This window comes from Poeciliopsis prolifica, unplaced genomic scaffold (assembly GCF_027474105.1).
Source record: "Poeciliopsis prolifica strain line A6 unplaced genomic scaffold, Auburn_PproV2 SCAFFOLD068, whole genome shotgun sequence".
Taxonomy (NCBI): domain Eukaryota; kingdom Metazoa; phylum Chordata; class Actinopteri; order Cyprinodontiformes; family Poeciliidae; genus Poeciliopsis; species Poeciliopsis prolifica.
The window spans coordinates 1,020,898-1,034,249 of NW_026562443.1; the positions used below are offsets into that span (position 1 = coordinate 1,020,898).

The 13,352-nt window shown below is 38.4% G+C and overlaps 1 protein-coding gene across 1 annotated transcript in view; it reads right to left on the minus strand.

Annotated features, from left to right (window-relative positions):
* Nucleotides 1–13,352, minus strand: part of nr6a1a (nuclear receptor subfamily 6, group A, member 1a) — a 100,961-nt gene that overhangs the window by 74,036 nt on the left and 13,573 nt on the right. The window contains exon 2 of the mRNA XM_055020520.1: nt 9,208–9,255. Coding sequence (XP_054876495.1) covers nt 9,208–9,255 — 48 coding nt within the window. The remainder of the gene's footprint in view (nt 1–9,207; nt 9,256–13,352) is intronic.

Here is a 13,352-nt window from a genome sequence, read left to right on the forward strand (position 1 = left end):
TCATTCCAGACAGTTAAAAACAGGCAGAAAAACTCATTTGATAAAATCTTCTATAACTGATTTTTATCATCACAGCTCTGATCTAGAATTTCCCTAGAAACAGAAACTGAAGATATGGCCTTTATGCAACTGTTCTACAACTCCGAATATTATAAAGGAACTCCTCCCACTCAGAGTAGTTACAGTAAAGACAAAGTCGCTGAATGATTCCCCTCACGTGTTTTATGTTTTGGTCCGGCAAAAGGTTTGAATTTGAAAAAACAAAAAAACGTTATTGAACAAATTAGTTATTAATTACACTACCTTATTAAATAAACACTTTATGTAGCAAGTAAACAAAACTGTAAACACCACATGAAAAGGTCTCTGTCCTCCTGAATTTGTACTTTCTAGACAGAAGATTAACATGTTTAGAATATAACATTTAGGTATGTAAATTTATATGATGTCTGAAAATATTTCCATAGTCAATGTGTTAAAATGAAAAATAAATCAGAATACAAACAATGTTTGAGAGTGTGTGTGTTTAGTATGAGCCTACCTTCCAAAGCACAGTTTTGCTTCATGAGGCAGTGCATGTGGTAATCTGCTAAGGCAAATGTTTGATATTTAAAACGATTTGTGACAATTAATTATTAATCAAGTTGAAAACCAGAAAGCGGTAACAATTGTTGCACCAAATATTTCATGGATAGCCGTCACAATAGTGGACAGCAATCTAAAAGCCATTTTCTTGTGTTTCTTGTGGATTTTTATGTTAGAAATGCACAAAGACCACATAAGTGGACTCCAGTGCATCAGACAATACACTGCCAACTACTGTCCATCAACTGCAAATGCAAGAAATGTTTTGTTAAATCCAATATGGCGGACAGACAGAGCAGTATCAGGCTCATAAACTCAGGAATATCCAGTCACTCCTTCTATTGCAGAAAATTCTTGCAGGTAAAAAAAAATACATTAAGCAATCCCTAAAGAATAATACTATTTATGTATTTTCCATACAATAACTTTATGTTTACAGAAAATTACAACTGATTACCAAGTGGACGTCATGCGCAGATCCTAGATCCCAGATCTTACACCAGGCTCCTCTGTTTGCACTTAACCATTTAACCAGACATTAAAGTGTCAGACAACTCATGTGACTCTATTGTCTTTCTCCTCATCTCATCAGAACAATGTCTATTGTGTCTGTACCACAGAATGCTCAGTTGTACTCTCATCTAAGTAATGAAGGGTTTGTGCGCTACATGCCTGCCATAATCCTCTGTATAGTCAAAGATTTGCTGGGAGTAGTCTGATCACATGCTGTACTGGTGTTTTTATTCACAAGATGATGGTGTTGGGATTTTAAAACCACTTCTCACCACAGTGATTCCTTATTTAACTAAAATAAGGAATAGTTTCCAGACGGATACAAGAGTGGCAGCTTGCCCTGAAAACCTTTGTTTACCAACTAATACATAGATACAGACTGCTGGTAAAAGGTACATACATTCTTTCAGCTTTTCCCTGTAGGTGTTGCCAGAGCGAGTCATCTGTCTCTATCTAGCCCCATCTTCCACATCTTCTTCTCTCACACCAACCACTTTCAAATCCTCTTTCACTCCATCCATAAATCTGCTCTTTGGTCTTCCTCAAAACCTCTTGCCTGGCAGTTCCACCCTCAGGATTTGTCTACAATTATACTCACTATTCCTCCTCCATAGATGTCTGAACCATCTGAGTCTGGCTTCTCTGACTGAGACGGTCATAATGTCAGACTCCAGCCTCAACTCTAGCAAATTACACTTCAAAAGTTCTAACTGAGAACTGCTGAACAATGTTCTGAACTCTGTCACTGTGCTTGTCCCTGGACCATTTGAGTTTGTCAAGTCTTCACTAAGAACAACTGAGTAGTGGTATCACATCTCTGCTCAGTGGTGTCACACGTTTTCAGCTAAAAGAAGCATTCTCCTCACAACGCATCCAGACAAGACGTACTACGTTCTTTTTGCATGTTCATACACATATGCAGGCAAAATGTCTGTAGATCTTTCTTCACCTTTTTTCTAAACAATATAAAGTGTGCAATCAGAATGAACTCCCTGGAATACTGGAACCTACAGTTGCTGTAAAATGTATTTACCTCTTTGAATGTTTTACCTTTTTATTCAACCAATATTGAATATTCACAGCATTTTTATAAGAACTGAAGGTAATAGTTAATTTATTGTGCTTTAAAATGACACTATGTGCCTGCAAAATACGAAATACCGCCCCGTTTAACAAATGCTTCCGCTTTAATGTTACAATATTATGCATAAAACACATGTTCTTTCATCATTGCCACATGAATCAAATTTGCTATATTAACTATTTAGACCAGACTTTATGACATGATTTTTTGTCAAGTATGGGTAGTGTAACAATGTGGATTAGAAACTGCCACAGAAGCAACCAGAAAGCCTTGAGATTCAGGACGAGACGTTTTAACACAAAGTGTTAAATAAAAAGGCAGTTTGGATTTTTTTTAGCTGTGCAACAAGGCTTTTCAACATAATCAGTCCATTTACCCACCTGGCTCTAGCTCCTTGTCAGCTGTAGCTGAGCAAGCAAACACTCAGCAGGATGACTGCACTCTTCACTATTGTTTGGTGTCTTTAACTGGGTACCAGCAAGCCAGATTTCTTAGCCAACCAGTTTCCAAGAGTCTGGTTCTGCACGACAAGAAAGCCAAGAAAATGCAATAATACAAAGTTTACTGCCTGCAGCAGTTAGAGGATCATCTGGTTTACTGGATTGACTGTGTGTTTAACTCCAGGTAAGAGAGCAGAAGCTGTTGCCTTGAGGGTGAACTGATTTTATAAGGTTGTAATTTTGGCATAATTGGTTTACAAACAAGCTAAAATTATTCTTTGTTTGTTTCAATGATATCAAACAGTTACATATATATTACTATCTGTACACCTATAAAACTCTCAAAGGCAAGTCAAATAATAAAATAATAAGCATAAAAATATAGTACAGGCACAGAACAACTGGGATGCTAAAGAAAAATAAATAAGAAATAAGAAGTTTTATGACCAATAATAATTTATCAGAGCATGCCCCAGTCTTTCCATTCCTGAAAACATTCAGAAAGTAGCACCTTAAGACAGTCAAAATCACATCAGATTTAAAAACAAAACACCAGATAAATATGAAATGACACTGATAAGATGCTGGTTAACTATATTTCAGCTCAATTCCTCCTCCATAGCAAGAGTGATGAGCAGCCCAGTTAATGCATCTAAACTAGGGCTGAACAATATTAGAAATATTCTCATTAAAATATCATTGACAGACATTCAGATGACAATATTCCTTACAATTTTATTTCCCCCCCCACCCCCCATCATTTAACATCTTCTTCATAAGCTTCTCAGCAACTAAAATCTACATCAAATGTCTTCATGATGGCCAGCTGGAGACCATCCAATTGTTCAAATACGTCACAAATATTCAAAGCATGAATGCATGGCCCTTTAAAAAGACTACTAAATACTGCAGTCAAGCAGTCCTTATATCAGTGGTTCCCAAAGTATGTGGGGCACGTCCCTCAGGGAGGGTCGCAGTGTCTTTGCAAGGTGGGGAAGCAGTATGTATGAAAAAAAAAAAAAAAAAGTTACACAAAAGTGCTTCACTGTAAAGATGGTTTGTCGTGTGTTTTGTTGCAACCTGTAGTGTGAAATAAACTTCAGTGGAGTTTGAAAAAGTATGTGTGAAGGTTTATGTCTGGTTGAACGTTGTGTGTGCCCAATTGATTTTTTTTTGTTTTTCTTTTTTTGGGAGGGATTTTATTGTAATCCCTATGGAGGCCCAGAACAATTTTGGGAACCCCTTGGGCGGGGGCACAGAAAGAAAATCTTTGGGAACGACTGACTTGCGTCATTATTACACTATTACACAGAGCACAGCTGCAATAAAATCTCCAACTCAATACTCTTTCCTTTATTTAACCAGGCAAAACCCCACTGAGATTTAGATCTCGTTTCCAAGAGGAACGGCAATATTATACACTTCTATATGGAATCAGACGCCATATAGAACTTCAGATCAGCCTGACTATGTTCTAAGCCCCATTTTTTATTTTATTTTTTATTTTTTTTACAGAGCTCTACCACCTGTATTACTATTATGTCAATCCTGACTATTTAAAATAATATATCCATCTACTGGATTTAAAGAAAAAATTTATTAATTTGTTCATAAATTTGTTCAAATTTATGAATTTGAAAATTATGATACAAAAATGTTCATCTATATTACGTAGAGTCCACTTCACCTGAAAGTGAGGTCTGTTACAAAGAACAAAATAAAACTACATTCAAATATTTTCTGAGGTGGGTAGGTCAGTTTGAAGCAGAGTGTGTATCAAGTCTTTAAATCAAATGGCAGTTGTGCTCAGCACAGGTTGCAAATTTGCTTGGAGAAGAGTTTTGGTCTAAATGTTCTGTTAGGAGTTTTTTCTAGATTTATAAAAAACAGTGGATAGTAGGAAGGAATCATGATCGTTATTTTGCCAAATTCTTGCCTACCTCCACATCTAACTCATTTTCTACAGGGTGAAGCTTTACTTTATTAGCTGGCAGAGCAGGCCGGGGCCTCAGCGCTGTTAGTAGCCTAAAGCAGCTTCCCACCATGAACCAGATGTTAAATTCCACATCTCCACTCTGATTTTCAGTCACACGTTACAGGCCTGTGCTGTGTGAGCTGATTTGTAATGTTGCCTGTTCTCTTTATTCAGAATCTGTTTCATGTCCATGTGTGAAACAAGCTTGGAAAAACATTAAGAACAGCTTCTGATTCAGATCCTTCCAATGTTCTCCAATAATGCTTCAGAAATCTTTGTCAATGATTTTAAGAAATTAAAATAAGCTTTGTGAGCTGATTTGTTTAGTTCAGTTAGTGATATTGTTCTTTAAAGCCACCATATGTATTAATTTTTATCAATTTTCTTAAAAACTTCCTCCCCTTTCTCCTGTAACAAGAGAAGAGTACCAACTACAATCATGATTCATGATTGGAGAACAGGCTGCCATATTGGAACAATGTGACTGGAACTGACCAAGTGAGACATTTTAAACACACCTCCAGGAATTTTTCCTGTGCAGACACAGGGTGCATTTCACTTAGTTTGAGCTGGCATTTACATTGTCTAAGGAGACAATGGAACAAGATGCATCTTAGTTTATAGTTGCTCCAATAAAACTCATGTTATTTTTTGATTTTGTGTAATTGTGTAAGAGGGAGGTAATTTAGATATCAATATCTGATGGAATAAACCAAAACATATTCTGGAAATATGTTTTTTTTAATCCGGGTTTTGATATCCTCTTTCACATCTCAGCAGGCTACAAAATGGACTCCTTCATCAGCAGCATTTCTAAATCTGGTATTTGCACATGGCTGACTTTAAATTAGGAAAACATACTGGCCTGTGAAAACATAAAATCTTTCCAAATAATTTTAGTGCAAATATCTTAGTAAACTTACAAGTAACATTTCAGGAATATATATAGTGGTTTGTTTTAAGTCAATGATTCTTGACAATAGATTAAAAAGTACAAGTTCTGGCAGATTATTTCACTTATAACAAGACATTTGTTATAACCAAATTTTTGTTATATATTATAACAAAAAGAACAAGTACTTTTCATCAATATAACTGACTTAAAACAAGCTCATATTTCTTATAAGTTAGTTTAGTCTCATTTCAAGCATACTAAGACATTTGCACTAGAAACTAGACCAAAAGAAATTGGGTAGATCTTGCGTTTTGCAGTGTGTGAATGAAAGAGTATGTGCAGAGATCCTTATGCAGCGGGCGGATGTGGCTCTCTGCATAAAGTGTATTAGGGCCACACAAAACTCAGTGTGTTTATCCCTGTGGAGTTGGGCTTTGTCATCACACACTCTGAAGATATAGGCACTGACACTGGGAACAGTGTGACCCATTTCTTCCTGACCTGGAAACACTCCGCAGGCTGACCCCGAGTCTAACGCCAACGCGAGCTGAATCAAGCGAGAGGGGGTAAAAAAAAAAAAGGATGGGACTGTGAATCACATCCAGGCTAATCATGAATTATTAAAGGTTAAAATGATAAGAAAGCACAGCGGTCAGCAGCAGCAGCAACTCCCAAATTACACGCCAGCATTCACACCAAATTCAGAGGCATAAAAGTCTGAGAGGATCACAGGAGGAGAAAAGGAAAGTCAAAAAATGAAAAGAATTGGTTTTATATTTTCATTACCCATCCATTTAACTATACGTTCACTTCAGTTATTCAGTGGTTTTAACATAACAGTAAAAATCACATAAACAAAATGCAAAAAATAAATAAATAAAGAGAAGTGCTGATGTGCAGCATTGTTGTGTGTTCAGCGGCGACGAGAGTAGAGAAATGAGAACCTGGTGTAGGGATGCCTTTTGGACGCCACCATAAGAACCTGGCCCAGTTATGTGAGGACAAAGGAAAGGCATGTGCTGGGCTCAGGCCAAGTACTTCCATATGGGTGCTGAGTTCACTGGGTCCAGGTGGCATGTGGCAGGAAACACTACACGGTCTGTCAGCAGGGATTTGCTGCCACCCGATTGTCTGAGGATGTAGTGCATCGAGGACAGAGAATACAATCACCTCATGCATTTAAAATAACTAAAAATTAACAGCAAAAGGGCAAAAGTATTAAAAACAAAGAAAATTAATAAAATTATATACTTTTCATAAAATATAAAAGCTACTTCTGAAATGGATCAGGCATCCATGCAGATATTAGGACTGACTCTAAGCTTTGTATCCCTCATTTGCATCGGCTAATGAAAATGGTTTGAATAGTATTGAAGAAAGTGAAAACAGGACGCAGAGATCCAGTGAGTGATACAAACTAGAGTCCAAGCTGGAAATGATTAACCATGGAGAGGTGCAGTCACCAAAACACCATGACAACCTCACTCTCTACCAGGTGTTAGTCTGGGGTCAAGCAGCATGTGAAAGGGGGAGGAGCTACAGAGGCAAAATACTTCAGGATGCAAGTCACAAAACAGCCATTTAGAGCAGAGACCCTCCTTATATGGGAAGCAGCATCTGTTAGATCAGCCTTAGAGTTGGAGCATAGAGACGAAACCTTAGAGAAAGAATCAGAGTTTTTGGCCATCACCAGAACATGTGTTGCTATGCTTAAAATTATTGATTTAAGATAAAAATAATTGAATTAAATCAATATCTCTGACTTCTAAATGTTGGTGTAAAAACTATGTATTTATTTATGAAGGACACAATGCTGAACAATTGAATTTAAAAATAAATTTAAACATAAGTAGAAATTTCTCCAGCTTTAACTAGTTGGTCAAAAAAAAAAGATTTTCTTTTTTCACAATTAGTTTGGCAACAAAGAAGCGTGTTTTCTTGCTTCTGATCAATCTTAAAATCTTTCTTTGAATAAAGTTTCAATCAGGGCTTGAAACCACAACCCAAAACCACAAAAACCACAAATAAAACATTTATTTATGAAAGACATTGATTTGGAAAACCTGAACTAATTAAAATAATTAGTAAAAATGAATGATAAATGTTTGAGATGTTAAATGATGTCAAAATTAACCCTAAATAGAAGATGACATGGCATCAGCTTTAAGCAAAGAGCCATCTGAAGCCAACTATGAGTTGTCTCTGAACATGTTGATATCTAAGCTGACATGAGTATTACATCTACAGGCGTAGTGTTGAAAACAGCTGTTGCAAGCTCAGTTATTTGGCCCCTGACCTGGGTGTTTGGGCACTGAATGGAGGCTTGTGAATTCCCACCCTGTTAGAAGCATTTACAAGCCCAAAGAGCCTCGCTTCAGCCCCCCTTGACCTCAGCATCACCCTTGCCCAGAGCTTGCACCGAGGCATCCTGGGAGCATAAAAGGGCCAAAGGAGAGAAAGAGAGCAGTCCTGGCAGCAAGCCTACCTTGTCAAGTTTACAACCCAATCAGGCACTGCCTCATAAATTTCCACCTCATCCTCCTACAAGCTAACAATGCTGTCCATTCAGTGTGTGCTGCTTTAATAGCTCCTCTCCAGCTTCCTTCCACTCCCTAGAAACAAGCCTGTTCTCCTCCTCCTCCTCCTCCTCCTCTTACCTCAAAGGTTTAGAAAGAGATGAGCAAAAAGTGTACGTCCAAGCAGAGCAACACACAATCAGGTCAGTGAAGAGTCATGGCGAGGTCAGCTGTTTCTCAACTGTGTCTGACCTCTGACCTTATCTACAGTGCCACCTGGTGCTGGAATGACACTCAGAGGAGTCTAAAGTGAACTTCATGTGAACCTGGACCTTAACATTGGACCACTGCCTCACCCCGGCCCCTACAGTGCAGGTTTCCCTTAAAGCAAAGGACCACTGGCTTTACGATTTTCCCCACTTCTCGCCATTTTATTGACAGACATTACCTGCTTGCATCACAAACACTTATGAGTATTGACTCAAACTAGTTATGAGTTCAAGCACTTCCTGCCACTGCTTTTGTTCAGTTCATTTTAGCTGATGGATTCTGGATTCACAGCAACTGTTAATGCTGTAGTTTAAAAAAAGCAAAACACAACTATGTCCAAGAGAACCTGGTACCCATGAGCTTATACTCCCCTCTTGTGGACATAAGGAGAAAAAAAAAAAAAAAAATATATATATATATATATATATATATATATATATATATATATATATATATATATATTTTTTTTTTTAACTCTGTTTTGTCGCTAGAGGGAGCTCTTTCTTTAATAGTTTTTATCAGCTGTCACTGAAGTCATCATAAGTCTGACCAAATTTTTTTCTTTACTCAGTACTGACAATGAGTGATGTAGCAACAGATACAGTAAAAATTCTCTATTAACTTCCTTATTCTTTAGTAGATCTGGGTGTAGTAATAGACTCGGACCTGAACCTTCAGAATCACGTAGAGACAGTACAAAGTTGGCTGCCTATCACCTGAAAAACATCTCCAGGATTAAAGAATTCCGTAATCAATCCTGTAGTCTGATTGATTACTGGAACAGTGGCTCTACAGATCTGCCTGAAAAATTTAAAAAATAAAATAAAAACAAATAAAAAAAAATCGATCTTCCAGCTGCAGCTGATCTAGCCCGCTGCTAGTGGTATTCTGAATCAGAACGCCAGAACAGGCAGAGTGTTTGAACTCACCCATGCTGTCACTGGGTTCTGTCTCCAGGGGTTGGTCACCATAAAAACCTGGTGGGAAGGCACATAGAGGCAGAGGAACTGTTAGATATTACACTCATGGTTTGCTTTTAATGTTAAAAACTGAAGAGTGGCTATGGAAAGTCCTTCAAGCTGCAGGAATCTGCAATATTGTCTGGCAAATTTTCTCTGCAGGAGAAAACATGGAATCAGGTCAAACAGTTGGTGAATGTGGCGATGCCACAGTGACCCAAGTGTTTTTCTGGCTTTACAGAACAGAGTAATGCAGCACTGCCCCACCTGCACCTGTTGCTGTCCAATATCTACACTTTCTCCTGGCACACAAAATAGAAATTTAGCTGGAAATATGTCATGTTGCTTTTTTTTACAGACTAAGACATAAAAACTTAATAGATTAAGAAACTACACTTAATGTACATCTTATAGGGATGCACTAAGATGATAATCTGGACAAGTATCAATTTCCAATATCAATGTCGTTCTTACGGCCACGGAAAAAAATAAAAAATAAAAAAAAAAAAGCCACATTACTAACTTCTCCACTGCTTCTCTGCTTCCCACAATCCTTTGCAGCATCACTGCCCAATGATCAAACAAATGCCACATGTCAAATCTCATCCCCGCAATCCAGAAACAAACAGCAACAAGATGGAAATAAATATTAGCTATTAATAACGTCCCAGTGTTTTTTTTTTTTGTTGTTGTTGTTTGGTTTAATCGGACTGATACCAATATATTAAATAAATGAAGTGAACTCCACTTCTGACTTGGTTAATAAACACTCCTAAACTTTTTAAGTTAAACAAATATTAAATACAAAATCAGCTTAAAATCATTTGCAGTGCAGCTAAAACACCCAGAAATCCCCCTCCAAATCAGTCTGAGATCCCAAAGATTCCACAGACCAAAGGCCAGAGGGGATCTAGTTCCTCCAAGCTGTTCTGGGTCTGCCCCGGAGTTGAAGTATGACATGACCATCCCACTTATATCTGGAATTTAAATCTTTCATTCTTTGTGAATATTTCTTACATAGAACAAGAAGAAAAAACATTAAATCAGGAGCTTAGCATTGAATCTCTAGACATAATGCAAGGGCCTTATGAAATTGTTTTTATTATTTCCCAAATTCCATGTTAACCATATTTATTAACCCAAGAAGTATATAATTATTGTGTGAATGAAAAGAAAACAAATCAATAGGTGAAGGTCAGCATACATATGTTTCACAAATACAACAGACCACTGCGGTTTGTCGTTGTCGCGACAGCCCCCTCCCCCTTCCTTCACTCTCTAATCTTCTGAGAGGGGAGATGTACTACCAGCTCTCCATCTAACGGGTGAATTGAGTTTCCTGAATTTGCTGGGGTTTACCCTATCCAGAACTGAAGTAAACTCTGTTTAAGCTGGCATCGAGAATGGCCTACATCCAGATGCCTCGCCCTTCTTCCTCCTGTGAATCAGCCAGACTGAGCAGCCTGCAGCCAACTAGTTTCACAGAACACATTTGTTAACAGTCACTCCTTCTCTTTATTACAACTTGCACTTCTTACTGAACCAGGTTGGTTTTAATGACTCGGGGTGTTGTTTTAAATTTGGGTTAAAGCAAATTATAAAACTACTATTTTACTACCATCAAAGAACTTTGAGGTGACTCATTAATTAAATGTCCACAACATCTTCTAGATTTTCTTCATCCTAAATATTTTATTAGTAAAGCAATTTTCCAGGGGTCAGTAGCAGAAATAATCAAATAAGTAAAATCAATAATCTAGCCCGTCTTTCCCTAATGCTGATACTAAGAACTAAAAAGGGAACCTTTGAGAGAGACTGACGAAGTTTGGTGTTTTGAACCCCAGACCTGGCTTAATGATGAAGAAGGTGTTGCAGCAGGAGGAGGTTGATTGACGAAGGCAGAGATCTCTGTTGGTCTGATGAGCTTTCATCTCTGCATCGATGGTGAGGTCACACAGAACTTGGGTCTTTATCTTTTCCTTGATCCTCATCTTTGCCTTTGGGGTCTGAACCTAACTGATGAGAGAAGTGCGATTTGAAGCCACATGTTGTGGGGCTGATGGATTGGTCCCCTTTTGTTTTGTATCTTTTAATGTTTATGTTATTTGTTCCCACCTTATATTTTAGTCAGTCATAGTGATATGGTGAAAGTTTTCTCAGATTGCTAAAGGGCTAAGGCCGCAAATATATTGCTAATTTATCATTATCACCTTATCAATGTAAACTGTAAGTGTTTGGATTCCAAAAAAATATTACCTGATTATCCGAGTACAATGCATTCAGGCTCTATATGACAAAAATATTTTGAACTCGTTTACTGGAGCAGTTTGAAAACTTTCAGATGATAGGAGGTTATTATATTCTACTGGGCCGCACACAAATTATGAACCTAACCTACTCTTGACTTGACATAGAATAAGTGTTTTGAGTTTTACATTTGTATTGAGCCTTTGCACTGATGTTCAACAGAAACACTGCCCACCTCACTGTCCATTCATTCAGGTAATGTGTTTATTATTTTTGCTGTCTTTAGGGAATAGTGTGATGAATCCTTTCTGTAGACCACCTCACAGACTGTTAGACCCAAAACTAGTCTCACAACACAAACTGCTGCATCATTTTTAGCCATAAAATGAAATCAAGCTGGACAATTGGACTAATCGATATAATAAATAATGGACCAATCAACCAATGGACCACACTGTCTGATTTTAATGCACAGCCTGATGTATCATCTGACTCCCATAGCTGAAGAACAATCTGTTTTCTTCATATCAGTTACCCTCTTGGTGCCAGAATTTATTTTTACCCACTCCCCCTTCCACATCGTACCTCCTTCAACAGCGCAGCCATCTGTGCGCCCACCGAGTAACCACTTCTCACTTACACAGCGCCCAGTAAGCCATATCATTCATGTCCAGACTGATTCAGACCAAGGGGCCATCAGTATCGAGTCCACCAAACCACTCACCTCCCCCGATTTGTGTCAGCGTATCTCCGTGCTACCAACAGCTGTAGACCCCTGACCCGACACACGCTAGCAGCCCCCTCACCCCTCTGTCCCTCCCCACCTCCTGCACAAAACCAGACCCACAGTCAACAGCAGCATATGTTCTCCCTGGAGCATACACCAACACACACGTGCCTCAGTCATCTTCCTGCTGAACAGACACACACTTATACAAATGTAACAAGAATGAATGTCTGCAGGCCCCCGCTGAGTCAGTGTACAATCTAGTTCACCGTTTCAAATCATGCGATTGGCCATCTTGGTTAACAATAATGGTGATGAACTGATTACTGAAATAATCAACTAATTTACTTATTAAATAATCATGAACTGGTGTGTACAGACTAAGGTCATTTGCTCAAAGAATGCCGCACTCAAATTAAGCTCTTGCCCTCTGAGGGTCCTGGTCCATTAACCCTCCACACACTTTTCTTTTTTTTTTCTTTTTTTTTTTATTGTGATGCTCTCTGGTCAACTAACATCAACATTTCTGAGATCAGAGCCAGGTGCTGTTTCAGTCTACTCTCCAAAGCTTCAATGTTCACCATTACTCGCCCCAAAACTAGTCTCACAGAAGAACAGAGCGCTTGAGTGTGTGGTCTCTGTCACTAATCCCCACAACAGCTTATTGACCATCATAGCCTGAGGCTGGACAGGTTTCCAGCAGCAGCCAATACAGCCAGAGCCTGCTCCACTGTGGCCCATTGTCTGCTGACAATGAAAGGCTGCATCTTTAACCTTTCACCTTTAAAACCTTTGCAACCTCCAGCACAATCAGCTCACCATCAAAACAGCATACCGTCTTCCCCCTGGCTCCCTGCTTGTGGATTGGGATGTACGGAGCATGATGAATTTATGTGGTTTACCACTGAGTAGCTCAACACCGAAGCATCCATCATCTCTGGATGCTCTGATGACTTCCAGCCAGGCTGCATCAGCAGGCTATGATGTGTAGCTCGAATTATAGTATGACTCATTCAATTGTACATAATTAACGGTCTGTTCAAAAATAACATGGAAAAATTATAAGGCAGTAATAATCTATAGGGCTACACCAAATCAGGAATATGGAAATGAATGAATTGATTTTTTCATTAAGTAACCA